The following is a 12,916-nucleotide window of genomic DNA, read 5'->3' as shown; positions in this document are numbered from 1 at the left end:
TGAGGCACGGGGGGGGCCTGCTCAGGGTCACTGTGCCCCCCCTCTCTGGGTGCGGCAGGAGCTCCGCGGGGTTGGGGACAAGCTGGGCTGTCCCCTTGTCCTCAGCCCCTGGGGTGCTGTATCTTGTGCCTCTTCCCTTCCCCAGGACCCTGTCCCCTGTGCTCCCCACAGTCTCCTTGTCCCCAAGACCCTGTCCCCATGTCTCCTTGTCCCCATGTCCCTCCTCATGTCCCCAGCCTCAGGGACAGCCAGCAGGGCCTGGCAGGATTGTCCCCTGCCCGCCTCACCCTGCCCACGCGTGTCCCCAGCAGCCGCGTCCCCACTCCCAGGGACATCGTGTGCACGGGAACACGCGTGTGCACAGCCCCGTGCCTCAGTTTCCCCCCGGCCACATCCCAGGGCCCACGTGGCAGCAGCGGGCACGCGGCGGGGCCACGTGTCCCCGAGGACACCCCAATTTTGGGCGCTGTGGGCTGGCGGGGACCCCGCTGCGCTCCCCCTCCCCCTGCCCTGGGCTCCCGCCAGCCCTTTGATGCGCTCAGCCCTGGTTTGGGGCTTTTCCTGAAAAAAAAAAAACCAAAAAGCCACGGAAAAAGGCAACAGGAGGCGGAAACGAGCTCCAGTGCCAGCACGGAGCGGGGGGGGGGGGCAGCTGCTGGCACCAGGGCCCCGCGGGGGGACAGGGACAGGGGTGGCAGCAGGTCCCGTGCCAGCCCCGGGTGAGTCACGGTGGCCACGGGCTGGCCAGGACCCAGCTGTCCCCAGGGAAAGGGGGACACGGGGCGGGGAAACTGAGGCACGGAGGCGGCAATGGAGCGGCCGGAGCTCAGCGCCACCGCGCAGAGCTGTCCCAGGGCGGCTCCCGGGGGGATTCAGAGTGGCAGTGCCACCTCTCCATGCAGCCCCCCAAGCCAGCCACATCCTCCCCGACCCAAATTCGCCGATTTCGGGGTTTCCCCCCAGAACTGCAGCCCTGCTCGCCGTGGGTGGGCCAGTGCCAAGCAGGGCAGGGAGCCACGTCCCGGAGCCAAACCCCGGCCCGGCGGCCACCGAGGGCTCGACCGCCCGGAGCCTCCCAAACCACAGAGCCCAACCCCATCCAGCGACCCCCCCAACCCCACCGGGGACCCCCCATCCGCCGCCACCGCCTTTTTTCCTGTCTCGCTGCCCCATCAGCCGCGTTTGGGGGGGTCCGAGGGACGCCACGAGGCCACGCCAGCCCTGCGGTGGCTCTGATGTCGGCGCCATCCCAAATCGTCGTCTCCTATCGAACCCCGCTCGCTCCGTAACGGGCGAGGAATGTGGGGCCCCCCGCCGCAGCTCCCCCCGCCGCCTTTATTTAATATCCTGAGAAAATTAAAATAACTCTTGCGGCCGCTAAGGAAAACACGGGGATAAACACGAGAAAAGCGGGAGCCCCGGGAGAGGGGCCGGGAGCGAGCCAAGGGGGGCACGCGGCGGGAGCGGCACCCAGGGGACACGGCGAGAACGGACAGGGGCGCCCGCGAGAGGGGACACCGGGGGAGGTGGCACCGGGGACACGGCAGCGCAGGACACCGGGATGCCGCGGGAGCCCAAGAGGGGTCCGGGACCGGGGTGCCGGCGGGACACGGGGGTGCCCGGAGGACACGGCGGTGTCCCGGGGGTCCCGGTCCCGGTCACCGGTCCCGTCCCCGGTCCCGGTCGCAGCGCAGCCCCGCTCGGCCACGCGTGACCCGTCGGCAGCACACGCCCTCTCGCCCCGCCCCTCAAAGGAGGCTCCGCCTTTCTTAAAGGGGCAACGACAGTAACAAGTGGTCCCATTTTAATCAATCCTCGTTACACCCGGAGAGCCACTAAGTCACGTGTGGAGCGCGGCTGTGCAGGGGAGGCTGATATTCTCTCTCCTCCGCCGAGGAAAATCGGGGAGCGTGGCGTTGACCCTCAGCGAGGACTCCGCGTATTTCCCACGCGAGCGGCGGCCCTTTTAATTCCCCTCCCACACGCGCCCGGAGCCGCGAGGGCGGCGCGCGGCGGCGATTGGCGCGAAGCGGGAGCTGGAAGGGGTGAGAGGAGCCAAGATGGCGCCGCCGGGGGCTGAGGGCGGGGAGCGGGTGAGGGGGATCCGGGGAGAACCCGGGGGGCACTGGGGATTGTGAGCGGGTGAGGGGCGGAGGGAGGGTCTCCGGCCTGGAGCCGGCGCACCCTGGCGGCAGCGGCGGTTTCAGCTCTCGCCCCCCGGCCCGGTCTCGCCCCCAGGCTCGGTGCCGCCATGTGCTCCCTGGGGCTGTTCCCGCCGCCGCCTCCCCCTGGGGATGTCACCCTGTACGAGCTCAACAACTCCCTGGTCTGCGGCCGCCTCAGCGAGCAGCTCCCGCTGGCCTTCCAGAGCCAGGTGAGACCCCCGGGCCAGGTGAGCCCTCCTCGCTCCAGAGCCGTGCCAGCCCCCTCCAGCCTTGGGACTGCCACATTCGTCGCTCTCAGCTGTGGCTGCAGCTCTGTCCCCTCTGCTGGGGTCTCTCCGGGCACCCTCAGGCTCCTCCTTCGCTCCTTGTGCCCCTGCTTTCCTCCCATCGCCGTTTGCCCGCTGCCCTGGGGGCGTCCCTTTGTTCCCGGGGGCTCAGGGGGTCTCAGGGGTCTCTGTGTGCTGCAGGTTCCCGACCTGCCCGTGCTGACCCTGCCCAAGGAGCCCCTCAAGGCCCACGGCCGCCTGGAGCCCAGCGCCCGCTCGCCCTTCATCCACCACCGCGAGTCCCTCTGGAAGCGCTGCCTCAGCGCCTGGTGAGTGCCCCGCTGTCCCCAGAGAGCCCAGCCTGTCCCCAGGACGGGCAGTGACCCCGCTCTCGCCGCAGGCGCGATGCCGGGCTCTGCGGGCTGCTCCGGGAGCTGGCCAGCGCCGAGGAGGAGGGTGAGTTTGGGCTGCCCGCGGGTCTCTGGTCTCGCTGCGATGCTTTGGCTGGGCCCTGCTGTCCCTGCCCTGTCCCCCTGGTGCTGCAGGGACGCTGAGGGTCCCTTTGCTCTTTGCCAGGGCTGCAGTGGCTGCGGACGGGCTCGAGCCACGCGCTGGCCGTGTGCCGCTGGCTGTCCTCGCTGCACGGATCCCTGTTCCCACACCTGTCCGTGAGTCATTCCGCCTGATCCCTGCTGCTGCGGGAGCCAGGGGCAAGGGGAGCAGCCATTCGGGATGCGGGGTGGTCCCTTCCCCACTGAACCCCCCCCCCAAAATGCTCCTCCTGATGGTGCCCAGCTCCAGACACCGCTCCTTCCTCCACTGGTGGAAAATGGACACTGAGAAGGTGTTTGGTGCTCCAAGAGGGGCCCAGATCCAGGTGGGGGAGAGGGAGAAAGGGCTGGGAACTGGGGGTCCCTGCTGCCAGCTCAGTGTTCTCCTGTCCCTGCAGCTGACCAGTGAAGACATGATTGCAGCCTTCTCCCAGGCCGTGGACTGGTGAGTCCTGGGTGTCCCAAAGTCACCGTGCCAGGGTGGGAGTACAAGGACAGGATGGCCCCGTTTGGTGGGCTCAGCAATTAAAGGCAAACATTGCCCCACTGACTCTGGCTGCCCTGCTTTGTGTGCCCTGGGTGGAGAGATATCAGGGTTAAAGGAGATCAGAGCCTGGAAAATTCCTTCCAGTTCCAACCCCAGCCCCTCAGCAGAGCCCTGTGAATAATTCCCAGGAACAGGGAATTTCTCAAAGAAAATGGTCCTGTTGGGCAGCAACAAGGAAGTTTTTATTTCTCTGAGAACTCTGAGCAGGGTCTTTGCCAGCCCAGTGGGTGCTGGGGGGGGTCTCACCCTGCCCTGTGCCCCCTCCAGGGCCGGCTGCACCATCAGGGCCTTCGCCTGGCACCCCCACACCAACAAATTCGCTGTGGCTCTTCTGGACGATTCCATCCGTGTCTACAACTCCAACAGGTGGGACTTTGCCTGGGATTTGGGCAGCCTGGGGTTGGCACTGCCCTGGGGCTGCTGCCCGTGGCCTCCTGGCCCACCTGGCATACCTGGGCTCTCACTCAGCCCCCCTGCTCCTTCCTCGCTCTGCCCCGAGCCTCAAGAGCTTTGCCTTTCCTTTCCCTGCCTGCTCTGTGCCTCTGGGGACATCCCGGGGGTCACCCAGCCCTGGGGGTGGTGACAGAGCTGGGGGGACACGGGCTGAGTGTCCTCTGTCCCCCAGGTCTCCCTGCTCCCCCAGGGAATGCCAGTCCCTGCTCAGGAGAAGACTCTGCCGGCTGCTCCTGCAGCCCCCCTGGGTGTCCCCAGGCTGGGCCCTGGCCGCACTGGGGACACCTCGGCTCAGTCACACCAGGTGTGTGACACCTGGCTCGCTCCGGTGTCACCTGGCTGGGAATCCCTGTCCCTTCCCACCCTGCTGTCCCCCCTCACTGCGCTCAGGGCTGGCAGGGGACACTGTGGCTGCACCAGGGCTCTGTGCCCCGCAGCTGTGTCACCCGTCCCCTCCCCGCAGTGCCACCGTGCCCTCGCTGAAGCACCGCCTGCAGAGGAACGTGGCTGCCATGGCCTGGAAGCCTCTCTGTGCCTCCATCCTGGCCGTGGCCTGCCAGAGCTGCGTGCTCGTGTGGCACCTGGACCCCACCTCCCTCTCCACCAGGTGACAGCTCCCACCTTCCCTTCCCTTCCCAGCCATTGTCACCCCGCTGGGGCTGGCTTTGGGACAGCGCCGCCATCCTGCCAGCAAACCCCAAATCCTGCTGGCTTCTCCCTTGTCCTGTGCAGGCCCTCGTCGGGCTGTGCCCAGGTGCTGTCCTGCCCCGGGCACAGCCCTGTCACCAGCCTGGCCTGGGCGCCCAGCGGGGAGCGGCTGCTGTCGGCGTCACCCGTGGACACGGCCATGCTGGTGAGGACCCTCTGGGGACACCCAGGGACACCCGGGCTGGACACGCACAGTGCCACCTGCGCCTGAAATGTTCCCTCTGTGTCCCCTAATCCCGCCGTCGCCATCATCCCCCGTGTCCCCTGCAGGTGTGGGACGTGTCCACCGAGACCTGTGTGCAGCTGCAGTGGTTTGGGGGTGGCGGTGTCACCTACTTGGCCTGGTCCCCCGATGGCAGCAAGGTGCTGGCAGCCACGCCCTCGGCCGTGTTCCGGTGAGCTCCTCGTGCCCATCCTCATCCTCGCTGCAGAAAATCTGGATCCCAAACATCCCCCCAGCTCCTGCTCCTGCTCCTGCTGTGGGGGCAGAGCGGGGAGTGGCTGGGGGACGGGGTTGGACACTCTGGATTCCCAGAGCAGCAGGATTGGGGCAGATTCCCAGGAATTCTGCTCCCTAAAGCCTCCTGCATCCCCTGCAGGGTGTGGGAGGCCCAGATGTGGACCTGTGAGCGCTGGCCCACCATCCGGGGACGCTGCCAGGTAGGGTGGGATATTCCCCTCCCAGGGAATCGCTGAGGCTGGAAAAGCCTTCTGGGACCACCCAGGCCAAGCCCTGGCACTGCCAAGGCCACCACTGACCCCTGTCCCCAAGTGCCACATCCACAGGGCTTTTCAATCCCTCCAGGAACAGGGACTCCACCCCAGCCTTGGGCAGCCAGCTCAAGAAATTGTGGAAATTTTCCCTGATTGTGTGGAAATCTTCCCAATATCCAACCTGAACCTCTCCTGGCACAGCCTGAGGCCATGTCCTCTTGTACCTTGGCTGTCCCCTGCCATCAGGGACTTGTGGAGTGAAAAGTCCCTCCTGAGCCTCCTTTTCTGCAGTCTGAGACGCTCCAGACAGGGTGGCAGTGTCCCACAGGCAGGTGACAGGGTGGCAGTGTCCCCAGACAGGGTGACAGTGTCCCAGAGGCAGGTGACAGGGTGACAGTGTCCCACAGGCAGGTGACAGGGTGGCACTGTCCCCAGACAGGGTGCTGGAGCCCCGATGGCAGCCGGCTGCTCTTCACCGTGCTGGGCGAGTCCGTCATCTACTCCTTGTCCTTCTCCGAGTACCGGGGTGAGTTTGTCCCACCTGGAGCTTCCCAGATGTCCCCACAGCTTTGTGGTGAGGAGCTGGGACACACAGGGAGCGTGTTGGGGTCTCCAAGCACGGAATCTCTGGGATTCAGGTTTTTCCATCCCTCACGTTGCTCCTCAGTCACAGTTGTGGGGTCTTGAAGGGATTTCAGGGAGACTCCGGTGGCTCCAGAGCCAGCGTGGGGGTCCTGGTGTTTGCTGTCCCTTGTCCTCCATCCCTGCCACTCCTGGGACACCAGCACAGCTGCTCTGAGAAAGAAATAAATGCATGATCACCCGGGGAATGCAGTGGGCTGATGGAGTGTGGGTTTGTCCCGGGCAGGGGAGATGCAGGGGCAGGTGGGAGGCTCCAAGACGGCCTCGATCGTGGCAGACCTGTCCGAGACCACCTTCGAGACCCTCTACGGGGAGGAGAGGTGGGTCTGGCTGGGGGCACAGGGGGTCCCTGCTCCTCCTGGCAGCCACCCCTGGCTGCTGGGCACACCTGGGACTCTCTGCCCCCAATTTTGAGACTTGTGCTGTTGCAGGATTGGAGGAGAGGTTCATTCCATGGTGTGGGACCCCACCGGGGAGAGGCTGGCTGTGATCATCAGAGGTCAGTCCTGCCCCGTTCCCTGCTTGGCCTGGGGCTGCTGCTGCCCTGGGAGAAGGGACGGGGGAACAGGGGAGAGCCCTCGTGCTGCTGTCCCCCCGCAGGACACCCCGAGTGCGCGGGCAGCCAGCCGGCCGTGGCCGTGTTCCGCACCCGCAACAGCCCCGTCTTCGAGCTCCTGCCCTGGTGAGGGGGCTCGGGGCCTTGGGGAGGGGGTTTGGGTGGGTTTGGGTTCATTTGGATGGGTTTGGATGGGTTTGGGTTCATTGGGTTCCCCACCTCACCCCCTTGGCTTTGAGTTGTCCTTTTCCACTGCATCCCCCTTTGAACCCCAGATACCCCCAGTCCCTGGGATGTGCTGTTTCCCCTTGAACCCCAGACACCCCCAGTCCCTGGGATGTGCTGTTACCCCTTGAACCCCAGACATCCCCAGTCCCTGGGATGTGCTGTTTCCCCTTGAACCCCAGACACCCCCAGTCCCTGGGATGTGCTGTTTCCCCTCAGACCCCAGACACCCCCAGTCCCTGGGCTGTGCTGTTTCCCCTCAGACCCCAGACACCCCCAGTCCCTGGGCTGTGCTGTTTCCCAGCCCATAACCCTGCCTGTTCCCCTGCCCCACAGCGGCTTCGTGCGGGGCGAGCGCGGCGCCCAGCCCCAGCTCATCTCCTTCCACCCCTGCTTCCCTCAGGGCGCCCTCCTGACCGTGGTGAGTCCCTCCTGGGGCACTCCCAGTCCCAGGGGACACTGGTGGCACTGGGGAGGGGGCTGGGACCAGGGTGAGCCATGGGGGGCTCCGGGGAGAGGAGGTTTAACCAGGCCAAGGGCTGGGTGCTGTGTTTTGGGGACAGAGGGGTTGGACCTTTCCTGGTCCCTGGGAAGGGACCTGGAGGGACTGGGGGACAGTGCTGCACGTGAGCCAGGTGTGCCCAGGTGGCCAAAAAGCCTGGTGGGATCCTGGCTGGGCTCAGGGGTGGTGGGGCCAGCAGGAGCAGGGGATTGTTTCTCCCCCTGGCCACACCTCGAGTGCCGTGTCCAGGTCTGGACCCCCCAGTTTAGGAAGGATTTTGGGATCTGGGTCATGTCCAGAGAAGGGAATGGAGCTGGGGACGGGCCTGGAGCTCTGGGGGGGCTGAGGGAGCTGGGGAAGGGGCTCAGCCTGGAGAGGAGGAGGCTCAGGGGGAACCTCATCAGTTCCTGTAACTCCCTGGCAGTCAGGTCACGGGCTGGGCTCCATCCCAAGGGGTTTCCCCATTTCTGTGCTGTTCGGACACTGACCCCTGCCCACCCTGTCCCCTGCAGTGTTGGTCCTCGGGGAGGATCTCCCACATCCCCTTCTTCTTCGTCAGCGCCCTGGAGCCCCGCGGCAGCCCCCGCCGCAGCCCCGCGCCCGTGCTGGGCAGCGTCCGCGAGCAGCCGCTCTTCTCCGAGCTCTGAGAGCCTCCCAGGGGCTCCTGGGGCGCCTCGGGGCCTCACGGGGCACCCCAGGGCTTCCTCGGGCACCCCAGAACCTCCTCGGGCACCTCGGGGCCTCACGGGGCACCCCAGAGCTTCCTCGGGCACCCCAGAGCCTCCTCGGGCACCCCAGGGCCTCACGGGGCACCCCAGGGCTTCATGGGGCACCCCAGAACCTCCTCGGGCACCTCGGGGCCTCACGGGGCACCCCAGAACCTCCTCGGGCACCCCAGGGCTTCATGGGGCACCCCAGAGCCTCCTCGGGCACCCCAGGGCTTCCTCAGGCACCCCAGAACCTCCTCGGAACCTCCTCGGGCACCCCAGGGCCTCATGGGGCACCCCAGAACCTCCCTGGGCACCCCAGGGCTTCATGGGGCACCCCAGAACCTCCCCGGAACCTCCTCGGGCACCCCAGGGCTTCATGGGGCACCCCAGGGCTTCCTCAGGCACCCCAGAACCTCCTCGGGCACCTCGGGGCCTCACGGGGCACCCCAGAGCCTCCTCGGGCACCCCAGGGCTTCCTCAGGCACCCCAGAACCTCCTCGGGCACCCCAGAACCTCCTCGGAACCTCCTCGGGCACCCCAGGGCCTCATGGGGCACCCCAGAACCTCCCTGGGCACCCCAGGGCCTCCTCTCCCTCCTGCTCAGCCTCCTCTCCCTGCAGGAGCCCCTCAGACCTGCCCAGGGTCTGGCAGTGTTGATCCTGCCCCAATTAAAGGTGGATTTTCTCTCCCTCCTGTCTTCTTTCCTCACACCGATGGGACTGGAGGATTTTTGGGGGTGAATTTGGGAAGTCTTGTGGGTCTGGAGGGGTTTCTGGGGGCTCCAGAGTTGATTTTGGGGTCAGGAAGAGCTTGGAGTGGACTCACAGAAGCTGTTGGTGTGATCCCACGGCAGCCCACGGGCCAGGGCTGCTCTTTTTGGGATCAAAGAGCCCCGTTTTGGGGACAGGTGATGGCTGAAGGGCTTTGGGGCGGGTTTTGGCCACGCACACAATCCCCAGCTTTGACTCGAGGGTGAACAAAAGTGAACCAAACCCCCAAAGTGAACCAAACCCCCAAAGTGAACCAAACCCTCCGGGGGCCCCCAAATCCCAGCTCTGGGGTCCCAGGGTGCTGCCCCAGGGGAGCCCCCCCGGCCCCAGAGGGGATTAACGCTGCTGCTGGCACAGTGAAATCCTGGGATTTCACTGTTTTAATCAATCCCAGGATTACAGACCCTTAATCCTGGGATTACACTGCCCTGGCAGGGAGGACTGGGGGAGCACAGGGTCCCTGCTCCCCCCACCCCAACAGCCCCAGGACCCCCCAAATCCTCCCCAGAGCAGGGGGGAGACCCCTCCCTTTCCCCCCAGAGCATCCAGCCCCTTCCTGAGGCTGAGTAGGATCCAGGGAGATCCAGGGTGACCCGGGCTCCGAACCCACCGCAGCAGCTGGGGCCAGCCGGGGGCTCCCGGTGCCGCCGCTGAGCGGCTCCTCCTCCTCCTCCTCCTCCTCGCGGTGTCGCCGGTGCGCGGCGCAGGGCAGGGCCCGCAGGTACCGCAGGTGCAGCCGCGTCTCCTCCCGGCTCCGCCGCACGAACCGGCGCACGCAGAGCAGCACCGAGCCCAGCCACCCGCCCAGGGCCACCAGCGCCACCAGGTCCGGGGCCCGCGCCGTTCCTGTGCCCGTCCCCAGCGTCCCGTTGTGGCCGCTGGGCGGGAGCGGCACCGGCGGAGCCTCCCCGGGGCACCGGGAACCGGCCCGGGGGTGCTGGGGCAGCCCCAGCAGCAGCAGCAGCAGCAGCCCGGCCGCCGGCATGGCCCCGAACGAGCGGCAGGGAGGGGACACCGTGACCCCCCCGCGGTGCTGTGACACACGGCAGGGAGGGTGACACGGTGCTGGTGACACGCAGGATGGTGGCAGTGCCAGCAGGGGGGGTGCAGTGATTGCTGTCCCCGTGCTGGGGGGGGGTCACGGCTGTCCCTGAGTCACAGCATCCCCCCCCGGGACCCCTCAAACAGCCACTCCACTGGGCACACACTGGTTTTTACTGGTGCTGGCAGCGCCTCGGTGCAGGGACGTGACAGGAACAGGGTCAAACTCCCAGGAAATGGAGCCAAAGAGTCTCTGGCTGGGCTGGCACCCATCCAGCACAGGGGGTGGGTGCTCCGAGACCCCCGGGAGGGGCTGCTGCCCCCCCAGCACAGCAGATTGTGTGAGAATCCAGGATCCAAGCGGGAACGGTCCCTGCACATCCCACACTGAGCGAGGGGCTCCCTTCTGGGGTGACCCTGCTGGGGAGGGGGCTCACGTGCTCTCTGTGCCCCCCCCGAGCTCCAGCGCCCTCCGGGCCATCTCCAGGGCCCCATCCCGGGTCCGGTTGCCCCCGATGAAGCCGCTGGCGTGGACGAAGATGCAGCCGGGGATTCCGGCCAGCTCGGACAGCGCCTCGTCCCGCAGCCCCCGCCAGGCCTCGGGCAGGGGGAGCCTGGGGGTGGACACGGGGCTTGAGAGTGACCCTGACCCCACGGGGGGGCGGGGGCAGGGCAGGGGAGGGCTCTCACCGGCTCTGGAAGCTGTGGGGGGCTGTGGGCACGCTCTGCACCCGCCACTGCCCGCCCCGGTCCGGGAACAGCACGAGCAGCAGCGGCCGGGGCAGGGCCAGCTCCCGCTCCAGCTGGAACAGGTGCTCCTTCCAGGGACAGCCGCCCTGGGACAGCTCCAGGACCTGCCCGCTGGCATCCACCTGCAGGGGGGACACGCTGGGGACATGGGGGAGACTCCCAAAACCACCCTGGGCTGCTGCCCTAGAACTTCCCAGTGCCCTCCTGGAGGGGCCGTGCAGGATACGGGGTGCAGGGCCCCCCCGGGAGGTTTCTACCGAAGGGATTTGACCTCCCCACGCCCCAATTCTCCTCCAAAATCACAGATTTCCCCAGACCAGCTCGGCGTTACCTCGAGGCGGCGCCGCATGGCCTCTTCCACCAGCGCCCGTGCCGGCAGCCAGGCCCGGTGGTAGAAATCCAGGCGCTGCAGGAACTCGGTGCCCACCAGCTCCATGGCCCTCCTGAACCCTGCCTGGGGACACGGGGGTCAGCGGTGTCCCCGAGCAGGCTGTCCCCAGGGTCTGTCCCCAGGGTCTGTCCCCACCTCGGTGTCCTGGTCGGGGTCGTTCCAGCGGGGGTTCAGGTGCCCCACGCGGGCGCTCAGGGTTGTGCTCAGGGCGTAGCGCGGCTCCCCCGCCGCCGGTGCGATCCCGTTGTCCATGGCATCGATCTCCTCCACAAAGTTCTCGTACAGCTGGGGACAGAAACATGAGAAGCAGTGAGGGGACAGCAAGGGAGGACAGAGGGGACAGCAGAGCAAAGCCTGGCTGGAAGCACAAAGGCCCCAGCCACTGCCACAGACTGCTCCCCTTTCCCCACTGAGGACAAGCCCCGGGCAGAGCCGTCACCCCGGCAGGATGACAGACCCCCTGCCACCGCTGCCACCGCTGTCACCTTGTCATAGAGCGCTGTGACCACGGGCCCGTCCTCGGGCTGCCCCAGGAGCCCCGCCAGGATCTGCGCCCCGAAGTGGCAATAGACCAGCCCGGCGCTGCTCAGCTTCGTGCTCCAGGGCTTGTCCGGCCGCAGGCTCCGCATGGACTCCGTGAAGGACCTGCGGGGCCACGCGGTCACCGCGGGTCCCCCGGGGGTGCCGCTGTCCCCGGCGGGCTCTCACCTCTGGTGGTGGTCGTAGCGGTGCCGCCCCGGGTCGTACTCGCCCCCCACGTCCACCACGACATCGCAGCCGGCCAGGCGCTGCGGGTCCCGCGTCCGCACGATCTCCGCGTCCTGCAGGGGACACGCGTGAGGGTCCCCAGGGCCACCGGGACCCCCGGGAGCGGCTCCGGGTGACGAGGGACCGCGGGGACGGACCTTGAGGAGAGGGTGGGGGAGATAAGGGTGACCCCAGGTGGGACCGGGGACAGAACAGTGACCCCCAGACGGGACCGGAGACCCGAGGAAGGACCGGGGACACGAGGGGGACTCCCAGGTGGGATCGGGGACAGAAGAGCGGCCGCTGGGTGGGCTCAAGTGTCCCCACATGGGACCGAGAGAAGAGCGACCCGGAGAAAGAGCCCGGGACCCGGCACCGCACGGTGCTCCCGTCCCGTTCATGCCCCGAGCCGGGCGCGCTGCCGGTGCCGTACCTGGTAGCGGGGCAGGAGGCGCAGCAGGAAACAAGCCAGCGCCTCGTCGCAGTGGAAGGTGCCGTCGTGGGTGCCGATGCGGGCGGCGGGCTCGGGGTGCGGCCGCTTGTGCCCGGTCCCGATGCCGGTGCTGGTTCCGGTGCCGGTGGCGGCCATGGCCACGAGCCGGGCGGCGCGCGCGGCACCGCGCATGGCAACGGGGAGGCCACGCCCCCTCATCGAAAGCGCTTCCCGCCCATTTTGTCCCCGCGCTTGCGCGGGATCAGCCCCGCCCCCAGCGAGTGCGCACGCGCACGCGGCGGGGCCGAGGAGGCGGTTTGGTGTGGAGAGCGCCCTCTGGCGGGCGGGACCGGGATCGAGGGACGCGGACACACGGACACCTCCGGGACAGACACACACGGTCCTGCGCGGCCCCCGGGGACACAGGGATGGATGGATGGATGGATGGATGGATGGATGGATGGATGGATGGATGGATGGATGGATGGATGGATGGATGGATGGATGGATGGATGGATGGATGGATGGATGGATGGATGGATGGATGGATGGATGGATGGATGGATGGATGGATGGATGGATGGATGGATGGATGGATGGATGGATGGATGGACGGACACACGAGCCTGGCGCTGAGTTGGTTTGCCCAGCAGGAGTTTATTGGCCCGAACCGGAGACCCTCCGGACACCAGGGACCCTCTTACCGCTGCTCGTGGCCCCGGGGGGCTGTCATGGCTCTTCCCAG

General features: G+C 67.3%; 2 protein-coding genes across 3 annotated transcripts; one reads left to right on the top strand and one right to left on the bottom strand.

Annotated features, from left to right (window-relative positions):
* The first annotated feature begins 1,875 nt into the window (after positions 1-1,875).
* Positions 1,876-8,098, top strand: AAAS (aladin WD repeat nucleoporin). Of its 2 annotated transcripts, none has more exons than XM_058042121.1 (17): positions 1,876-2,045; positions 2,239-2,374; positions 2,633-2,760; positions 2,832-2,887; positions 3,008-3,099; positions 3,381-3,427; positions 3,797-3,895; positions 4,446-4,589; positions 4,715-4,835; positions 4,961-5,085; positions 5,290-5,350; positions 5,840-5,930; positions 6,273-6,366; positions 6,478-6,545; positions 6,647-6,728; positions 7,164-7,248; positions 7,842-8,098. In XM_058042121.1, the coding sequence occupies exons 2-17, from the start codon at positions 2,252-2,254 to the stop codon at positions 7,974-7,976; spliced, it is 1,551 nt and encodes a 516-aa protein (XP_057898104.1). In that variant the 5' UTR covers positions 1,876-2,045; positions 2,239-2,251; the 3' UTR covers positions 7,977-8,098. The 2 variants fall into 2 exon arrangements, with proteins under 2 accessions (XP_057898104.1, XP_057898105.1); XM_058042122.1 differs by lacking the exon at positions 1,876-2,045 and adding an exon at positions 2,061-2,093.
* A 1,767-nt stretch (positions 8,099-9,865) lies between these two features.
* MYG1 (MYG1 exonuclease) lies at positions 9,866-12,405 on the bottom strand. Its single transcript, XM_058042158.1, has 7 exons — positions 12,172-12,405; positions 11,700-11,812; positions 11,477-11,636; positions 11,127-11,276; positions 10,932-11,054; positions 10,541-10,722; positions 9,866-10,464 (listed from the first exon to the last, which is right to left on the bottom strand). Exons 1-7 carry the CDS (start codon positions 12,388-12,390, stop codon positions 10,284-10,286), a joined length of 1,128 nt encoding a protein of 375 aa, XP_057898141.1. The 5' UTR covers positions 12,391-12,405; the 3' UTR covers positions 9,866-10,283.
* Between the last annotated feature and the right edge of the window lie 511 nt (positions 12,406-12,916).

Source organism: Melospiza georgiana, chromosome 29 (assembly GCF_028018845.1).
Source record: "Melospiza georgiana isolate bMelGeo1 chromosome 29, bMelGeo1.pri, whole genome shotgun sequence".
Taxonomy (NCBI): Eukaryota; Metazoa; Chordata; class Aves; order Passeriformes; family Passerellidae; genus Melospiza; species Melospiza georgiana.
Note: the sequence above shows the minus strand (reverse complement) of the source record. Positions and strands in the feature narration are given on the sequence as shown.